Genomic DNA, 13,067 nt, shown 5'->3' on the forward strand with positions numbered 1-13,067 from the left:
CGGTGATTTCATCTGTCATCTCACATCAAACCATAATTTTCCTATGGTAGTATTTAACTCACCTGAGTCCAGCCTATAAAAGTATTTCTGTAGCTTGTAAAACATCTAGTTATCACTCTGTCTATTTTAGCTTGTTTGTACTAATGATTTATTTTCATTTTCTCTAGGATATAGACCTGCAGCTAACTGGATTTGATTTATAAGAGGGAAATGTACAGTCAATGGCCACTCTCACTATGTTGCTACTATGGAAAACAGAATGGTCAATAGGATATGGCCTGATAAATAGCGATGATTGAAGATGCTACTTCAATACATGTGAAATCAATGGGAGATACTGGCTGCATGAAGAGCTTTCTGAGCTTTTCTTGACAAGCTCGCCTTTGAGAAATCTGAGGTGTATTCTACCGTTATACGGTTTTTCTCAAGTGGATACAAACACCTTTGCCTCACTGCAACCAGACAACTACACAACTGATGTGGGACCATGGCACTGCCCAGATGCATGTGGCCAGCTTATGTTTGGAGAGCAGTAATGGCATGCTTGGTACACAGGGGATTGGGTGCCTCATTGACTCTTTGTGTGTTGGGCTGTTTGCTTCAGGCTGCTCACGTGCTCTCACAAAAATTGGATGATGGAGACCCACTGGTGACTACCAACTTCGGCAAGATAAGAGGGATTAAGAAAGAACTCAATAATGAAATTTTGGGTCCAGTTATTCAGTTTCTTGGCATTCCATATGCAGCCCCGCCAACAGGAGAACATCGTTTTCAGCCTCCAGAACCACCATCTCCTTGGTCAGATATCAGGAATGCTACTCAGTTTGCTCCTGTGTGTCCCCAGAATATCATTGATGGCAGATTGCCAGAAGTCATGCTTCCTGTGTGGTTTACTAATAACTTGGATGTGGTTTCATCGTACGTACAAGACCAGAGTGAAGATTGCCTGTATTTAAATATATACGTCCCAACTGAGGATGGTGAGTTTACTACAGGAAAAACAGGGAGATATATTTATATTTTTCTATTCTAACAATATTAATTCATGTGTACTGGTAGCATGCATGGCTTTTCCTGTCGGCATGTAGACATATTTTACATGTGTGCATGCAGCTCTTTTTGTTTATGTGTGTTGGCGTTCTTATTTTTTTCCTGTGCCTACTCATTTTCTTTCCTCTGCAGCACGTATATTTAGGTAGAAATGGGTTCCTAATTTCCATTTCCTACCGAATGACTTCTGAGAAGATGCATCAACATTTCTCCATTGCATGTGCAGGCTCACCGAATTGGGGATCTTTCGCACTCAGTAAATGCAGGAGCGTATTAAGTTAGATAGTGGTGTTGCATGTTCCGGCGGTCTGTGATGGAGCGCCATGTTATTTTCTAGTCTTCTATTCATTTTTCAGTAAAAAGAATATCCAAGGAATGTGCCAGAAAACCCGGCAAGAAAATATGTAGAAAAGGAGGTATGTATAAAAGTGAAAATAAAAAATGGGGGAAACAGCTTGCAGAGGAAGACCAAGATATTCTCCCTAAGGATGATTTGCTGACGCTGGGAAGTGAATGGTTAGGCGATATTTGGAATTTATTGAAGGCTGTCAAAGAATAGAAAGATGGTTGAGGAGAGCTCTAGCTGAGTAGATGACATTGACAAAGCTCATTGGTGGTGCCCTGTGTGCTGGCGCTGGTGGCATGGACAGGAGTTGAATCTCTGCTTTGAGTTTGTGTATACAGAAAAAGATACTTAGGTTGTTACATTGCCTGCAGGGAACCCAAAGATGCTGCCTTCCCAGCTGTTCAGCTTTGATCTCTGAACCCTTTTCTACAGATAATAGATTCCTGTTTCTGTTAAAATTGATCAGTTCAGTCACAAACCTAGTTTTTTGTTTGTTTATCCTTAGTTCCTTCTGAGCACCCTATGAACTTTCTCATGTAAGGGTAAATTTTCCATAACTGTTGGGCAATTACCATTATTAAGTAATGGTATTTTTTCCCAGACAGTCTTTCTGTTTTCAGTCACTCTTCCAGAAAAAAAATGAGATTTTGCAGCTTTTTATACTAAATATTTACAGTCTTAAAATTGCTTTAACATTTTTATATTTATGTTAAACAATTTAAAGCATAGGGAAGAACATGATTCAGAAGCTACAATTAAATCAACCTTCAAAGCATCCTCTAGCCAGATTGAGCAAATGTAGACACTGACAGCTGCAGGCTTGCATCTGAATGTAGCTTGTCCACACTCCATTTTTATAGAACATCTAGTAAATCACTCATAGGAGAGTATGATTTTCTCTGGCAGTAAATTATCTGTGTTATTTTGACCTTATTATAACTTTGTAGAATTTTCAACCTTCATACAGAAGTCATATTAATATTCCAGTTCTGTACATTCTCTCTCTCTCTGTGCATTTCTAATCTCCTGGCTGGACCAAGTCAGATTTCATTACAACATTCTTGTGGGGTGGGGAACGTCTAAACTGCTTTTTTTCACTGGGATTGCATTATGTGGAAGAAGCTTCATATCACCAAATCCTCAATTGCAGATCAGACGTATTTGCATTAAATTGAATTTTGCTTTGTTTTTGTTCTTATTTCTTTGGTCAGACTGATAGAATGGAATTTAACCTTTATTTTATTATTAATGTCATGATTTGGGTTAAAAGAATAGTATACTTAAGAAGGTGGATATGGAGGCAACAAAGATGTTTTAGATAACTAAAAAAGTCTCTTGTTTTTTCCCCAATGAGAATAACTGCAGTAATTTATATGCTTTCAACTAATGTACAGTACTGCAGTGGTTATTATTATGCAGCTTATCAAGCACGTGCAATTAGCTAAGTGACTTTTGCCTCCTATCACAAAGATGTTGATTCACAAAGTCATAAATAAAGATGCCATTGAAGAATGCATAAATATAGCATAATACATAAAAATGTGTACAATTAAAAATTGATAAGGACATCAAAAGGTAAGCTAGTAAGTGAGAAAGTGACCTTCTTCTCATACAACTTCAGAAAGAAATGGATTCATTAAAAAATTCTTTTTCATGGTTCTTTCGATGGTTGGTTCCATCTGCTTTATGAGAGAGTTGGCAAAGAAGTATGTAGGCTGTGCTATTTACTTTGGCAAACTTTGAACTACTTTATAATTAGCCTGAGGACAAGATCTATAGATACCTACATCAGTCTGTGGTTTATAGTCCAAATCTACTGTGTTTTCATATTAAGAATTCTAAAACATTTGTTCACTTTGGTATTTAATATATTATTATAACTAAGTTGTGCTGTTTATTAGCTCTTTGTATATTATCCTAACATCTAAATAATAAATAATTTAAATGTAATTTTCTATATAAATAGTTTTTTTAAAAAATAAACAAAATCAAAGTTTAGAGCTTGACTTTTAAGCAGAGGAATAGAACTTTTTCCCCCAAACTTTCAGCTTTTTTTTCCCTCTCTATCGTGAAGGGTCTATTCACTTCAGGAAATCATATTTTCCTGGTTCAAAAAATATTAGTTATTTCATATTTATGCATATGCTAATATATATACTGCATATGGACTTTGAGTTCTTCAACAGAATTGTGGAAGTTTAGGAAGTATAGAAATAGTTGTGTTGCATTTTATCTAGGTGCTAATAAAATTCTGGCTTATTGTTTATCTCTTTTTTTTTAATTGTGTATGGTCATCTGCAGAGGCAGATGGACCACCACCCTTGTGCCAATCTGTGTATGCTGTATTCATTCAAATCTGTTTCTTAATTGCCTATTATATGCACTATCAGTAATGAATGAAACAAAGATCTCTCTTCCCATAGAAGTTATGTTCAAGTAAGTTTACAAAGAACAAAGCATTTTCTGCACTTTAATCTGTATGAAAGGAAGAACATCTTCTCCCTCCTCCAAAAGATGCTTTGCTGTAATTTTTAAACAGAGCTTTTATACTATTTTTCCTATACAATTGAAGAAAAAAACATATTTTTACCAATAGGCTGCCTCTCATTTACAAAAGGTCCCAGTTGCACTTTTTAATCCATCTTTTTAAATTTCCCATGATAGTTTTAGCCATATGTTAACTACTCTTGTAGATATTTCTTCAGGGCTTTATCCTTGAAAAACTGAAAGAAAGGATGAGTGCTTAAAATGAGATAACTGTCAGCACTTGGCCAAATAGGCAGGCAACATGTGATAGAAGCTGGAATTTGGACGTAGAGACTGACATAATTTATCACCAAACTTTATGAAGAAAGTATATGACTATCCTTATTTTACAAATTTGAAAGAAGGTTCTCAGAGTTAAGCATTCTGACCCAGTTTCTACTGCTAGTAAGTGGGTGGAGTCAGGTTTGGCCCTAGTTCTTGCTTATATTAGATGCATTTCCATTATGTTAAATTACATCCTGTAGATGATTTCTACAGCAGAGGCTTGTATGTCTCCACCCCTTTACCCTCCTTTTCTTCCTGCTTGCTTTTGCACATTCAAATGTATCGTGAATTCTTTTTATTCTATCAGTTGACTCTATTTTAGATGGGTTTAATGCTCACCTTATTGAATTGGGTCAAGCCAATGTTAGCAACTGATTTCCAGAAAACATGCTTAGTACACATTTTAGTGAATACTTTTAAATAGTACACGTTTTCTCACTGTCCAGACAAAGATCCCAGCGTATTCCTCCTGGCTGCTATCAGGAGTAGCTTTAATTTGCTTATGTTTCATTTTGCTTCTCTAGTTCACTCTCTTATGAGAGTTGCCAACAAACCGTAAAGTGGTCAAATATTAGGCAGTAAACATGAGAAGAGGAACAAGAGACCCGGAGAATCCACAGCAAATTGATTGGCTTACGGATACCCTAGAGTTGTTTAGCTTTGTATTTCTCCAGTACTTTGACTATAATTTGCATAGCTCGTGTGAGACGAATACAGAATTAATTTTCGTTTCTGCATAAGTTAACTCACTTTTTTCACTTACCCCAATTTTATTGTATAGAAAATTACAATCTCTGTAGATGGCTGTGGTACAGTTCTTGACTCCTTGAGAATTTTATTCCTGATTTTCATAAGTATTTAACATTTACACACTCTGCTTAGTAGTCTTTACCTGAGATAATATTGAATTCATTCAAGAGCCTTTTCCATAAATTTAGGGTTTATTTGGTCATTTGTTGAACATAGAGACTGATTTTTTTCCTAATTAGATATGTATAAAAATGACTGCTATCACTGTCAGTGTGTTTAGGATTTTAAAAGGGGATTATATTCCAGAATGCTCTTCCTTCATGCTTATACATTTCTATCTGATTTATTATTCACTTAACAAATGTTTATTGAGTCCTTACTCCGTACTGATTAGATTACTGCTCTAGGCCCCTGAGATACATCAGTGAAAAAAAAAAGCAATTAAAAAATCCTTGCCCTTCTGGAGCTTATATGCTAGTGTGTGGAGACACATTGTAGACAATAAACACAATAAACAACTAAATTTAGAGGGTATAAGAAGATGAGAAATAAACAGAGTATGGAGGCTTGGGTGTGCTGGTGTGGAGGGTGAAGGTAATTTTAAATAAGTTAGCCAGTATTGTCTTCTTTTGGACAAAGCCCTGGAGGAAACGAAATGAGTATCTGAGGAAAGAACATGACAAAGAGCAAGCACAAAGGCATTAAAATGAGATTCTGCCTTGTGTATTTAAGGAACAACTAGGGGTATGGTAAATCTGGAAAGAGTAGAGAGAGCGAGGCAATGAGATTCAGAATGATCTGACTTTATGTTAAAGAGATCATTCTGACTGACTTATTGAGAGTAGATTGTAGGAGAGTATGGAGGAACCGGGAGAGCAAAGAAGAGGTTGTTGTAGCTTGGACAAGATGTCAGCCTGGTCCAGGCTCAGACCAGAGGAGTAACAGTGGAAGTCATAGTCTTGATATATTACAAACATCACATTTCTTGCTCATTTGGTTATGGGTTGTAAAAGAAAATGAGCAGTCAGAGAAGATTCCTAGATTTTGGTCTGAATGTCTAGGAAAATAGATTTGCCATCAATTAAGACAGAAAAAAGGAATGTAGAATAGTGTAGGAGGAGGCACAGTAGAAGAATGATGTTTAGCTTGGACATGTTAAATCTGAGGTGACTCTTAGACATCCAAGTGTAGACATCAAGGAACCAGTTTGGCATTCAGGAGAGAGGTATAAATGGAGATATATATCTGGGAGTCATTGTGATATAGAAGGTAGAGTTTTAAAGTCATGAGTCTGAGTGAGAATAAAAGGAATTGAATGAAAATAGAGTAAAGAGATGACACCAAAGATTAATCCAGGGACATTCCAACATTAAGAGGTCTGGAAGAAGAGAAGGAAAGACTATGGAGACTGAGAAAGTATCACATGTGAGATGGGAGGTAAACCAATATATTTTTGTTGTCCTAGAAGCTAAGTAAAGAAAATGCATCAAAATAGACAAGAGTGATCAACTCTACCAAATGAACTCTTGTGGGGTGGTGTGGGTCTGACACACTGGAGTGGGTTGAAGAGAGAATGGCGGAAGATTTGGAATCACTAAGCATAAATGATTATTTTAAGGAGTTTTGCTGTAAGAAGGAGCAGAAAAAAATGGAAGTGTAAGGACAATAGAGGTTGTTTTGTTGCTATAGGTTAAGATGGAAGAAATAGAGAAATGTTTGTATGATTAAGTTTGACATAAATACACTACCATGTGTAAAATAGATAGCTAGTGGGAAGCAGCCGCATAGCACACTGAGATCAGCTTGGTGCTTTGTGACCACCTAGAGGGGTGGGGTAGGGAGGGTGGGAGGGAGACGCAAGAGGGAAGGGATATGGGGATATATGTATACATATAGCTGATTCACTTCATTGTACAGCAGAAACTAACACAACATTGTAAAGCAATTTTATTATAATAAAAGAAAATTTAAAAAAGAGAAATGTTTGTATATAGTAGGAAGGGAACAATTAAAAATATAGAGGAAAGATGATAGACTTCTAGAATAATATCTTTAGAGAAAGTTGGGATCTAGTATACAATTGGAAGTTTCAGATTAAAAAGAGCATTAGTAGATAATTTAAATTAACGTGTAGCTAGGCAGAGTACATGAGTATGAGTACATGGGTAGAAGTAGTAATATGATTCTATTCTCATCTGATTGTTCCTATTTTAATTGTTCAGTGTGTAACATTAAGGGAAGTGGAGATAGAATTAGCATTGGTGAGCTCTTAATATGTTCTAGACATTTAGCCTTATTCATTTATTTAATATCACAACAATCCTATGAGATTTTTATTCCCACTTTACAAATGCAGAAATAAATGGAGGACCAAAGAGGTTAAGTATCCTGCCCAAATATACATAATTTGTTAGTGGCCAACTGTATTTTCTTTAGGGAGATGATTTTAGAACAGAGGGAATAAAGCAAAACAATATAGCAGCAACAATAACAATTCTGTTTATGTGGGATCCCAGATCAAATAGAAAATTTGGTGGCCAATTTGCTAGTAGAAAAATCACTACATACTGAAATAATTAAAACGTCTGGTTTATTTGGGGTCTGAAGATAAATGGGAAATCAGATTAAACCAGAGATTTGGCTTCATATTTGAATTAGTATCCTTGGACAGATGTGGTTAAGTCTTCTAAAAGCTAAACAGTTTAAGTTGGAACTCTGAAATGAAGCAGATCTAAAAGGGTTGTAAAGTTTTAAAAGAACAACATCAATTGTTCCATTGTCTACTGATAGGCAGAGAGAGTCTCCTGAAGCTGATGATTAAAAGACTGTTATAGGTGTCCAACTCATTTTTTCCAGAGAATAAATACTTTTTTTCTTGTAGAAATTGGGGTTGAAGTTGAAAACATATGACATGCCACCAGCAAAAAGAGCTATGTCACAGAATAAATCCTCTGTAGAAAATGCTTTCCTTTCTACTATCCAGTGTAATGATACGTGTTTTAAAGTGTTGTTTTCACATGTAGAATATACTACTAGCTTCATAATTATGATGTAATCTTTGCTTTAATTAACTTCTACATTACTTTCTTTTACAGATTTTGTTGATAATCTTTTGTCCTCTCATATTTCTCCCCCTCTTCTTCTTCCTCCCATGGAGGTACATGCTGAAGTAGTTTAGGAAATGACCAAGTTCAAAAATCACACCAGTACATATATTTGCTAGTAACAATCACATGATCTCATTCTGGATTTGATCATCTTAAGCTCTGGACTAGATGTGGAAGCATAATTTCTAATCATAAATCTTCACATAGTCCCTTGTAAGTGGACAGAATACTCTATGTAATACTCCCTATATTAGATTCCTAGGGCTGCTGTAACGAATTGCCACAAACTGTGTTGCTTTAAACACCAGAGATTTATTCTCTCACAGTTCTGGAGCGGAGAAGCCCAAAATCAAGGAGTTGGCAGTTTTGGTTACTTCTGGAGGCTCTAAAGGAGAATCTTCCTGCCTCTTTTTGTAGCTTCTGCTGGTTGCCAAAAGTCATTGGCATTCTTTGGCTTGTAGTTGTATTGCTCCAGTCTCTACTTCTGTTGTCGTGTGGCTTTCTTCCCTGGGTGTCTCCCAGTGTCTCTGTGTCTTCACATGGCCTTCTGATAAGAATACCAGTCATAAGATTTATGACCCTTCCCAATCCAGTATGACTTCATCTTAATTACATTTGCTAAGGCCCTATTTCCAAATAAGGTCATTTCTTTGCTAGGGTTGCTGTACAAAGTATCACAAACTGCGTGACTTACACAGCAGAAAATTTTGGCCTCACAGTTTTAAAGGCTGGAAGTCTGAGATCAAGACACTGGCATGGTTGTTTCTTTCTGAGGGCTGTGTAGAAGATTCTGCTGTAGGTCTCTCTGGCTTGTAGATGGCTATCTTCTCCCTGTATCTCTTCACAGGACATTCTCCCTTTTTCTATTGAGGCATGATTGACATGTAACATTATATTAGTTTCAGGTGCACAACATTATGATTTGATATTTGTATATATTGTAAAACAATCACCACAATAAGTCTCGTTAACAGCCATCCCTATACATTTTTTCTTATGATGAGAACTTTTAAGATTTAGCAACTTTCAAATATGCAGTACAGTATTATTAGCTATAGTCACCATGCCGTACCTTACATCCCCATGACTTATTTATTTTATAGCTGGAAGTTTGTACCTTTGACCCCCCCCTTCACCCATTTTAACCACCCCTCACCCCCAGCCTCTGTTCTATCTATGAGCTTGCTTTTTTGTTTGTTTGTTTGATTTTTAAATTCCACATTTATAAGTGAGATCATACAGTATTTGTCTTTCACTGACTTATTTCCCTTAGCATAATGCCCTCAAAGCCCATCCATGTTGTCTCAAATGGCAAGGTTTCAGTTTTTTATGGCTTAATAGTATTCTATTATGTGTTCTTTATCCATTTATCTATCAGTGGACACTTAGGTTGTTTCCGTATCTTGACTATTGTAAGTGATTCTGCAATGAACATGTGGGTACATCTTTTCGAATTAGTGTTTTTATTTTCTTCAGATAAATACCCAGAAATGGAATTGCTAAATCATATGGTAGTTCTATTTTTAATTTTTTGAGGAACCTCCACATTATTTTCCATAGTGACTGTGCCAGTTTACATTCCCACCAGCAATGCACAACTGTTCCCTTTTCCCAACATCCTTGCCAACGATTATTATTAGTTGTCTTTTTGATAATTACCATTATTATAGGTGGTATCTTATTGTAGTTTTGATTTATATTTTCCTGATGATTAGTGATGTTGAGCATCTTCTTACATACTCATTGGCCATTTGCATGTCTTCTTTGGAAAAATGTCTGTCAGATCCTCGGCCTGTTTTTTAATTGGATTTTTGTGTTTTTTTGCTCTTGAATTGTTAAATTACCACTTTTTATAAGGACACCAGTCATATTGAGTTAGGGCCCACCCTAATGACCTCCTCTTAACTAATTATATCTGTAAGACCCTATTTCTAAATAAGGTCACATTCTGAGATACTCAGGGTTAGGACTTCACTATATGAATTTTGGGGTAACACAATTTAACTTGTAAAGTCACATTCTGAGGTTCTAGTTGGATATGAGTTCTTGAGGGATACCAAGCACTCTTCCATTTTTTTCATTCAAACTGAATCCCTGGAAAGATCTCAAAATGGTGTTACAATTATACCCATTCTATAGTTGAAGAATTATTGCTTGTTGGGGTTAAATAACTTACCCAAGGTCACATGGCTGCTACTTAGGAATGCTGGGGCTCTTTTCAAATCAAAACTCAAATTTCACTTGATATCCAGTCCTTCTAATAGACACAGATTCTCTCTCCTCTACTGAGAAGTTCCTTTAATTTGTTTTTAAGCATTTTTCTATCAAGATAGTGTACTATGCATTAATCTAGATACTTTTAAATATCTAAGTGTTTGACTTTGTGTAGACAAAATAATTCAGACTTTTAAAAAATTTTCCCTGAATTTTAAACATTTTATCCAGATGGTTGCTTACATGCAAACACTGTTTTAGTTAAGATTAAGATCTTACCAATTTAAAGCTGTAGTAGCATTGATTTTCAATACTGTTTCATTTGTCATATTTAGGAAATTGGACCAAGTTCTTTTTAAAATAATTTTTAATTGAAGAGCTATTTCTTTGTTCACTTTAATCCTATTCATCTGGTATCTATGTAATGATAGCATTAGAGCAATTTAATTATAGCCCATAATTTTCATTAAAGTATGTGAAATGTTGCAAAAATTAGTTTTCAACAATGACAAAAAGAAATCTTAATAAAAGGCTGGGGTCTTTGCAACCATTATTATAATTTTCAAAAGTAGAAAAACTGATTAATCAATAATAGTCTCAATATTCTGTTCCTTGTTTCAGGACTGAAGGAAGAAGTTTTCACTCTCCCCTTCATCCCTTTCCTTTGAGGCAAAGACTTTTGCCACTGTTACGTCAAAAAGGAAATGACATATTGTCTCCTAGTTAGGAGGATGATACAAAAATACCTTCCCTCTCTTCTTTTTGGCTCACATTCTGTTCTTCCAAAAACGGTTCAGGGCTCCTCTTCTAGAACCTTCTTTTCCAAGTTCTCCAAGTGGAAGGAGGAAGAGAGAGGATAGAGGGATAAGTGTGCACAGCACAGGGATGACACAAGGACAAATGTAACACTTCCAAGTAGATATGAAGCATTTGTAAATATTGCTGCTGCCAGGAAAGGAAGAGGGAGGCCTGGGTAGAATTATTAAGAACATTTATGCTCCTTCTGATTTGGATTCCTAGGCCTCTCAGGAACAGATATGTCCCCATGAAGCGGGTCTGTGGAAAGGGGAATGCCCCTGGCTAGTGATCACTCTCCATTCCTGCTAAGTTCTCATTCACCATCTTCTTCAAGCTCACCATCGTTCCAGGTAGTGAAAGGTCAGGCCTCAGTTTGCAGCTCTAAGCTTTGGCCAGAAAGAATTGATATGTCCCTTTGGCACGGTAATTTACAAGCCAGGCAGTTCCTGAGGATTCTGAGTGCCAGCGCCTCTCCTGACCCACACCCAAGTCCCCACCATCACCCAGTGCCATGCCCTCACACATCCACACCACCAGCACAACTTGGCTTTCATTCCTTACACATATAGGGAGAGACTACCTACCGTGTCAAGATTTCTTAAAAAAAAAGAAGAAAGGAGGGGCGGGATTCTGTTGTTTAAAAAAAATTGGAAGTCATTTATTTAGGGGATTAACTTTATTTCAATGAGAACTGAAATATCTATAAATTTGGATTCGGAAGAGGAATATTTTCTGTAATGACCATTTAAAATATTTTGTATTTCAATTTACTCTGAAAGACCAGGGATGAGATTTTTTTCCTGTTTTTATTTTATGAAGATCTTTGGTCAGCTGTGCAGTTTAGCAAAGGGCTTTTTGAGGGAAACACACATACACGAACACACACACCACACACACACACACACACACACACACACACACACACACACACACACACACACACGTAAAATGTGGAATATTTACTGGGGCCTCATATTGCCATTAGTGGACTCTGACTATCCAAGCCGTGCTTTTCCCTATCTATATCTATCTATCATCTATGTATCTATCTATCTATGTATCTATCTATCTGTATATCTATATATTTATGTATTATTCTTTTGGTGTTGATGTTGCTTTGCTCTGTTTTGTGTTCTGCATCCAGAAAGCGGTGCTTCAGATCTCCTACATGACTGTTTCTTCTCTCTGCCTGAGCCCACTGTGGACAAAGCACTCATGTCCAGAACTGCTGGAGGCTCAGTTGGGCAGGACATATTCTTTGCTCTCAGGGAGCTTAACCTGCAGTGACAGCCAACAGGACATTTTTGTTAGTGACCATGTCAATATGACCAAGCAAATGTAAGCCTGATCTGTATTGAAATCTCAAAACAAAATGAGGGAATGGCTGTTTCTGTGAGAAAAAAAAAGGTAATGAGGCTGATATTTGGCACTGTGTTCCCTATAATAAAACATTTAATTAAATCTTTAAATGTGTTTGGAGAACAAAATATGCACATCAGGCATAACCAAAACTATAATTATATCAGTCCTGTTGCCTGAGCCCACCTTTGTTGCTCTGCCAAGAAGCAATGGTTTAAAACTTTCTATCCATCTGTTTAAAAAAAAAAAAAAAAACAGCCTATGCTGTACCTCTGCAAATCTCTGTAAACCTTGGGAATGCTTTGGCTACTGATACAACAGCTGCCAAGTTTCTGGGCTGCAGGCTGTCTCCTCTAGAGGTAGGTTGTCAGCTGCTGCTCTGTGGTTCTTTCCACACTTTTGTTGAGCATCTACTCTATGCAGGGCCCTGTGGTGGGCCCTGGAGATACAGAGATAAAAAGGGCATTAAAGAGCTGTCCTCAAAGCATTCCCTGTCTTGTGTGGGTAGCAGATACAGAAAGAGAAAACAACAAGGTAGTAAGAGCCCTGAGGAAGGGAAGCAAGGACCATTATGGGAACACACAGGAGAGGTGTCTGTGGTTTAGAGATGTCTCGTGGTAGAAAGTTGTCCC

General features: G+C 36.7%; 1 protein-coding gene across 4 annotated transcripts in view; it reads left to right on the top strand.

The window, feature by feature from the left end:
• Positions 1–487: 487 nt before the first annotated feature.
• The window catches only part of NLGN1 (neuroligin 1), a gene marked incomplete at both ends in the record, with an annotated part of 708,360 nt that continues 695,780 nt past the window's right edge, over positions 488–13,067 (top strand). For 3 of the 4 annotated variants that reach the window (XM_082655006.1, XM_082655008.1, XM_082655009.1), the window contains one exon: positions 488–980. In XM_082655006.1, coding sequence (XP_082511132.1) covers positions 488–980 — 493 coding nt within the window. Of the gene's footprint in view, positions 981–1,406; positions 1,467–13,067 lie in introns of all 4 variants that reach the window. The other variant, XM_082655007.1, reaches the window with a different exon arrangement.

This window comes from Grampus griseus (genome assembly GCF_964374135.1).
Source record: "Grampus griseus genome assembly, chromosome: 5".
Lineage (NCBI taxonomy): Eukaryota > Metazoa > Chordata > Mammalia > Artiodactyla > Delphinidae > Grampus > Grampus griseus.